This window comes from Psittacula echo (assembly GCF_963264785.1).
Source record: "Psittacula echo genome assembly, chromosome: 6".
NCBI lineage: Eukaryota > Metazoa > Chordata > Aves > Psittaciformes > Psittacidae > Psittacula > Psittacula echo.
Genome location: NC_137743.1, coordinates 4905001 through 4911905, shown reverse-complemented (window position 1 = coordinate 4911905; position 6905 = coordinate 4905001). Strand labels below are relative to the sequence as shown.

At 56.3% G+C, this 6905-nt stretch overlaps 1 protein-coding gene across 1 annotated transcript; it reads left to right on the top strand.

Annotated features, from left to right (window-relative positions):
- Window positions 1-1941: 1941 nt before the first annotated feature.
- Window positions 1942-3039, top strand: HMX3 (H6 family homeobox 3; the record flags this gene model as incomplete). The annotated part of the gene is made up of 2 exons (XM_080621279.1): window positions 1942-2263; window positions 2432-3039. 2 exons carry the CDS (start codon window positions 1942-1944, stop codon window positions 3037-3039), a joined length of 930 nt encoding a protein of 309 aa, XP_080477405.1.
- Between the last annotated feature and the right edge of the window lie 3866 nt (window positions 3040-6905).

Genomic DNA, 6905 nt, shown 5'->3' with positions numbered 1-6905 from the left:
TTTTTTCTTTCTTTCTCTTTCTTTCCTTCTTTCTTTCTTTCTTTCTTTCTTTCTTTCTTTCTTTCTTTCTTTCTTTCTTTCTCTCTCTCTCTCTCTCATCTTTTTCCCTCTTTTTCCTCTTTTCCCTCCTTTCCTTTCCTTTCCTTTCCTTTCCTTTCCTTTCCTTTCCTTTCCTTTCCTTTCCTTTCCTTTCTTTTCCTTTCCTTTCTTTTCCTTTCCTTTCTTTTCCTTTCCCCTCCTTTCCCTTCCCTTCCCTTCCCTTTCCTTTCCTTTTTCCTTCCCTTCCCTTCCCTTTCCCTTTCCTTTCCGTTTCCTTCCCTTATCCCTTTCCCTTTTCCTTTCCTTTTCCCTTTCCCCTTTCCCTTCCCTTTCCCTTTCCCTTATTTCCATTTCCCTTTCCCTTATTTCCGTTTCCCTTTCCCCTTTGCCTTTTATTTTTCCTTTCCCCTTTCCCTTTTACTTTCCCTTTCCCTTTTATTTTCCCTTTCCTCTTTCCCTTTTATTTTCCCTTTCCCCTTTCCCTTTTACTTTCCCTTTCCCTTTTATTTTCCCTTTCCTCTTTCCCTTTTATTTTCCCTTTCTCTTTCCCCTTTCCTTTTTCCCTTTCCCTTTCCCTTTCCCTTTTACTTTCCCTTTCCCTTTTATTTTCCCTTTCCTCTTTCCCTTTTATTTTCCCTTTCTCTTTCCCCTTTCCTTTTTCCCTTTCCCTTTCCCTTTCCCCTTTCCCTTTTACCTTCCCCTTTCTTTTCCCCTTCCCTGTTCCCGACCCAGATCTCTATTACATACTCTCTCCAAACGGGACCGGCGTTCCCTTCCCACCGCCGCTGGCAGAGCCGCAGTGCCCAGAGCCGGGCTCGCAGTGACAGCTCTACCGTCGGTCCCGCCGCAGCCCGCAAGAGCCCGGCCCTGCCTCCCGGGTCCGCTGTGCGGTGCGCGGGGCTTCGCGCTCAGTGCCCGCACGTCCCGGGACGCGGGGCAGCCCGGCAGGGGGCGCCCTTTGCCCGGCGGCGTGGCTGGACCCCGGTACCGGAGAATCGGGTCCGGCCGGGACCCGGAGGCCCGGGGCCCTGGAACCCCAAGCTGCTCCCCGACGTGTCCGGCCGGGCCCTGTCCTGCGAGACCCGTGGGGCCGGAGGAGCTCCGTGGTGAGGCCCGAGCCGCAGCCCCCCGCAAAGTCGTTCGTGTCCGGGTTGTCTCCAGGGCCCGGCATCCCGGCTGAGCGCGGTCCCTGGCGCCGGCGGCTTTTGTTACCGGCGGTGCGGGGCGGGAGGGTTGCGGGGGGCGGCGCGGCGGGCGACGGGAGGTTTTGTGGCGAGAGCGGCGCGGTCCGCGCCATTCGCCTCCCGCCGCTCCCTCGGTGCTTCGGCCGAGCCGGGATCTCTTTGTGCTAATAGCCCCGTCCCCATTTGCCGCCTAATTGGACTATATAAAGGCAATAACGGGCGGGCGCTGGCAGCCGCCAGCCACGGCAGCACGTCGCGGGGAGCGGAGGGGGGGGTGGAACCCGGGGCCGCGGTGGCTGCGGGCAGGGGCTGCGCGGAGCCTTCTCCTCCCGTCCGCCTCCCCGCCTAATCCCATTTGCCATTGTGCGTGCCCAATCGCCGTGTGCTCCCCGCGTTTAACTTGGATGACATTTTGATTTCATCATTAGCATCCGGCGCCAGGTTGACGCAGCAGCAGCGGCGGCGGGAGGCGGCGGCGGCGGCGGCGGCAGCGACGACCCCGACTCTCCGCCTGCCCGCAGCAGCCCCCCGGTGCCGCGGGCTGCGCGGGTCCCCTCTGCCCCCCGCCCTGCCTTCCCCTCATGCGAGGGGCCCCCGGCCGGCCCCGCCGCCGCGCTCCCCCGCCGCCCCGCTGCGCCTCTCCCCGGGAGCCGCCACCTGCGCGCCTGGCGCGGGCTGCGGGGCCAGCGGCGGGCAGGAGCCGGGCGGGCACCGGAGGATGCCGGAGACCGGGCAGGAGCCCCCCAGCGCTCCGCCGCCGCCGCCGCCCCCCAAGGAGTCTTTTTACATCAAGAACCTGCTCAACGGCGGCCCCCCCAAAGCTCCCCCCAAGCAGCCGCGGGCGCTGTTCGCCCCCCCGGGGAAAGCGGCGGGGGACGGCGCCGGTTTCGCCCTCTCGCAGGTGGGAGACCTCGCCTTTCCCCGCTTCGAGATCCCGGCGCCGCGCTTCGCCCTGAGCGCCCACTGCCTGGAGCGGGCTCAGACCTGGTGGTACCCTTACGCCCTGACGCCGGCCGGAGCCCACCTGCCCCGCACGGAAGGTACCGATCCCCCTCTTTCCATCCCTCGATCCCTTCCGGCAGGGCGGCGCGGGGGTCCGGCCGGCTCATCCCGCTTCCCCCGACGGGAATCGAGGGCCGGGCTCTGAAGGTGTCTCTTTGTGTCCCTTATCCCCCTTCCTCTCCCCTTCCCCCGTCCTTCCCCTCCAGCCGCGGAGAAATCCCTGCTTCGGGACTCGTCCCCTGCTTCGGGCACCGACCGGGACTCTCCGGAGCCGCTGCTGAAGGCGGAAGGGGAGCAGAAGGAGCTGGACTCCAAGAGCCCTGACGAGATCGTCCTGGAGGAGAGCGACTCGGAGGAGGCGAAGAAAGAAGGGACGGCGGAGGACTGGAAGAAGCGGGAGGAGAGCCCGGAGAAGAAGCCGTGCCGCAAGAAGAAGACGCGCACGGTGTTCAGCCGCAGCCAGGTCTTCCAGCTGGAGTCCACCTTCGACATGAAGCGCTACCTGAGCAGCTCGGAGCGGGCCGGCCTGGCCGCTTCCCTCCACCTGACAGAGACCCAGGTGAAGATTTGGTTCCAGAACCGTCGGAACAAGTGGAAACGGCAACTTGCGGCCGAGCTGGAGGCGGCCAACCTCAGCCACGCCGCCGCGCAGCGCATCGTCCGCGTCCCCATCCTCTACCACGAGAACTCGGGCGCGGAGGGGAGCGCGGGGGGCGGCGGAGCCCCCGGTACTCAGCCCTTGCTCACCTTCCCTCACCCCGTCTACTATTCCCACCCCGTGGTCACCTCCGTGCCGCTCCTGCGGCCCGTCTGAGCCCGCCCGCCCGCCCGCCGCTGCGCGGAGGGGCGCGGAGAGGCTCGCAAAGTCACCGGCCCACTTGTAAGTACTCCAGCCGCTTGTGCGGTTCACCCGGCCGGCGGCTGCGGAGCGGGATGGGGAGGGGGGGGAGAGAAGGGTGCGGGAGGGGACACACACAACACGACACCCCTCGGCGGTGGTGCTGGGAGAAAAGTCACGAAAAATGAGTAAAATAAAGCTAAAAAATCAATGAAAATTGGAAGGGGGAGGAGGGAGGGTGGAAAATAAGGAAAATGAAAGCGGGAACTTGTAGAGGACCCTGGAGCTGTCACACCTTTTGTAAACGTGGACGAAAACCGCGATGGTCTCTGTGGCTTTAGTTTTATTTTTGTAAAAAATTAAAAAATAAGGAAAAAAAGGAAAAAAGAATAATAATGAAAAAAAAAATAAAAAAATGATCATGATCCCAGGCCGCTCCTCGGCATTTGCCAGACGCCCACGGGAGGGTGAATTTCTGCTCCTTTCGGACCTCTCCTTCTGCCTCCAAACTGGTCAGGCTCCTGCTCCTGTCGCGACACAGACTTCACCGAGCGCGGCTTTTCGTTCCAGCAGACCCCGGCACCGAGTTTTGCTTTCCCAGGTTTTGTACCTTTCGGTTTCTGTCATGGGACTTAATAACGGGCAAAGAAACGCGGCCTCAAAGAGAACGGTTAAAACGCCCCCGAACGCGTTTGAGCGCCTCTTATTTATTACCGTTGACTTGGATATTTTGAATTCTTGTTTTCTTTAGTCTTCCTGTTGATTTATTTTTGTTTCCTTGTAAAGTTATTTGGGTATTTTTGAGGGGTAAAAATCTGTACCTTTTGCTTTCTTTTTGTATGATGATTATTATTATTATTGTTCTTGTACCTTTGAACTGTGCAATATTGTACGACGATTCGTAAAGCACTGCTTTTATTTGACCGGTGAGGAAAGGGGGGTTTAGCGTTGTATAATTGCGTTCGTTCGTGTTGTACAAAATAAACTGAAAAGCAAAAAAAGAATACAAAGGAATTAAAAGCGAAGGGAAGTGGGAAGAGAGGAGGAGGGCATGGGAATAACCATCAGCTTATGCGGATAAATAAGGGAGATGGGGTGAGCTGGGCGCTTTAAGTGAAGGACAATCAACTTTAGGGTAATTTTAATTTATTTGCTATGATCTACAGTTTTCTCCTGAAGTCCATCGTGGAGTTTCCTAAGGCAGAAATGATGCTAGGAGTAGACACTTCATGTCTCTCTCTGTCTCAGTGTCTGCTCACTTGTTGTCTGACAATTGTTTGCTGTCTTCCCAAGGGTTGGCGTCGGTTTCTTTCCTTTCTTTTTCTTTCAGTTCTTTCCGTTTGTTTCCCCTTTTCGGTTGTGCTCTCTGCCCCCTTCTCGCTTTCTGTTAGGGATCGGTCCTATTTTTAAAACAGCCTATATTGTTATAAACTTAATGTTGTGGTGGAAAAGAAAATAATCAATAAAACCCGTTCCTTATCAGTTTTCTTTTAAGTGTGGCTTCGGAGGAAAAGAAATATATATATAAATAAAATAGACTATAAAAAGCACGAATAACCAGGGCACTGGGGGTTACCGGACACCCCCCGGGACTCCCCGGTTGTCCCGGTCCAATTGGGAGCGGCTCGATGGGGGGGCCCTTTCCCAGCATCGCTCCTGTGTAACCACCAGCAAGGGGTCCAGGCCCACGGGAATGGGCACAGGGGTGGGTTGAGGGGGTCCCTTCGCAGTCGGAGGCCGCCTCCCGGGGGGATTCCACGTAGCTTCTGGCCACCCCTTCCTCAACCCCTCCCGATGGGGGTCGGTGCTGCCCTTCCCCTTCTCTCCGCCTTCCCCTGGGGTCTGCCATAGGGGAGGTTGTCCATAGGCACCCCAGGGTGTCCAACCCCCCGGGGTGCGCCCCCGTTCCTCGTGTCAAACCCCCCGACAGGTTTATCCCGAGAGAGGATCGCTCTCCGCTTCCCGCAGATTGGCCCGAATTGCTGTGTTGATAGTGCCCAGGGCAGGATTTCGGGCCAAAGAAATCAAAATAAAACTCAGCGTTGCGAAAAGATAACCCCGCGTTTTCTTTTCGTTTGGGATAAAAACCCTGGCAATGGGTCGTAAATGAAAAATAAACAGAGTTTCGGAGTCAAAATACGCTGCTCGCTGTGTCGCCTACAAACAGAGTGATGCCTTTTCTGTTTGCAGTACTAACTTTGGGACAAGTCGCTTGCAGCTCATTAAAAATATTGTTGTAATAGCAAATACCGTCTTTTTCCATTTTTACAGCGCGGCAGCACGATGTTATCAAACGGCAAGGAAAAATAACGCATTTATTTGTGGTCGGTGCCCAGAAAACGATTCCGGCCCAGCCCCGTCCTTCCCCAGCCGAGGAAGGGCACTGCGAGGTCCCCCCGACCCTGAGCGGGGCCCTTTCCGCGGCGCGGCCCTTGCGCGAGTGCGGGAAATGGCGCGCCCTGCACACCGCGGTGCTGGGGGGGGTATTTCCCAGGGGCAGGTTGATGGAGGTGGGGTTGGTGGGGCTCGGGTTGGAGCCTTTATTTTTCTTTTTTTAATGAAGATTTTAATTTTTAATTAAGGAAAAAAGGAACGAAAGGAGAAAACTCAGCCCCGAGAGCAGCTTTTCTCCTTCTCGCCGCGGGATCGACAGCAGAGCACAGGCTGTGAAGCGGTGGGATGGAGCTGGACGATGGGCTGAGGGCCTGGGACCCCAGCTCCTCGCTCACCTCCCGCAGCTGGGCTTCCTGGCTTCCTCTCGTTCCCCTCTGTCCGGATCGGGATGCTCCTCTCTGCCCGCATCCCACAAACCTGGTGCTGGGGTTTTCCTCAAGCCTTCCCAAAAGTCTCCCCGAACTCTCTCCTACACCCTCAGCAATGCTCCAGAGAGGGGTTTAATGTCTCCCTCCTCTGGATGAGGTGGAACTTGGGCACCCACCGAGCCCCGGCTCTTCCTGAGCCCTTTCCGTGTGAGGAGCGCCGGTAAGGAGCGGGATGTGCTCCCACGTCAAATACACCCCCTCCGCACCTAAACTTAGTGGAGATCCCGCATCAATCGCTGCGAATGAATCTCTTTGAGTGGTGGAAAAAGAACTAATAATAATAATAAACCCCCATCTCTACAGGGATGTTTGGGAGGGATGTGGGTGCGACTGAAAGTTGCTCCGTTTTCTCTAAGCTGTTGGCAACTCTGCGGCCACTTGTGTTTACTGCTGCAATCCCGCTCGGCAAATCTCTGCCTTTGTTTGCAATTCAGGAGATAACACGGTTCTTCTCGGCCACTGTTTTGAGCTTGGCTGAACAGAACTAGCTCGCCCGTTTGTGGTCGAAACACACATGTATTTCTTTTATTTGGTAGTAAATAGAGGCTTGCTGTGTATAGCAAACAGCGCGGGGGAAGATATAAACTTCCCGACCTGCAGATTTGGGGGATTCAGAAGAGTTTTGCCTCCCGGAGGGGCTGAACCGGGGTGCGCGGAGCGGAGCCCCTCAGCCACACGCAGCCGAGCGACTTGGGCAGGTGGGTAATTGATTTATTAACATTACTATTACTGTATACGTGAAGATTCTCATCCGAAAACTTGCCATTTTCTGGTACAGGATGGTGGGAAATGTTTAATTCTACTGGTGGTGGCTGCGATGGGGACACACGATGGGGACACCTCGCTCCGAAAGGAATAACCCCGCTTTAAACCAGCGGTAAAAATAGGTGTTGGGGGGGGGGTTCTTTACAAATATGCTGCAAGTGTCTCTGTAATAATCGCTTTACTCTATCGACTCGGGATAGTGTGCGAACGGAATGAGAAGACCATTAAGAGCATTAACAGATTGGTACAGCATAA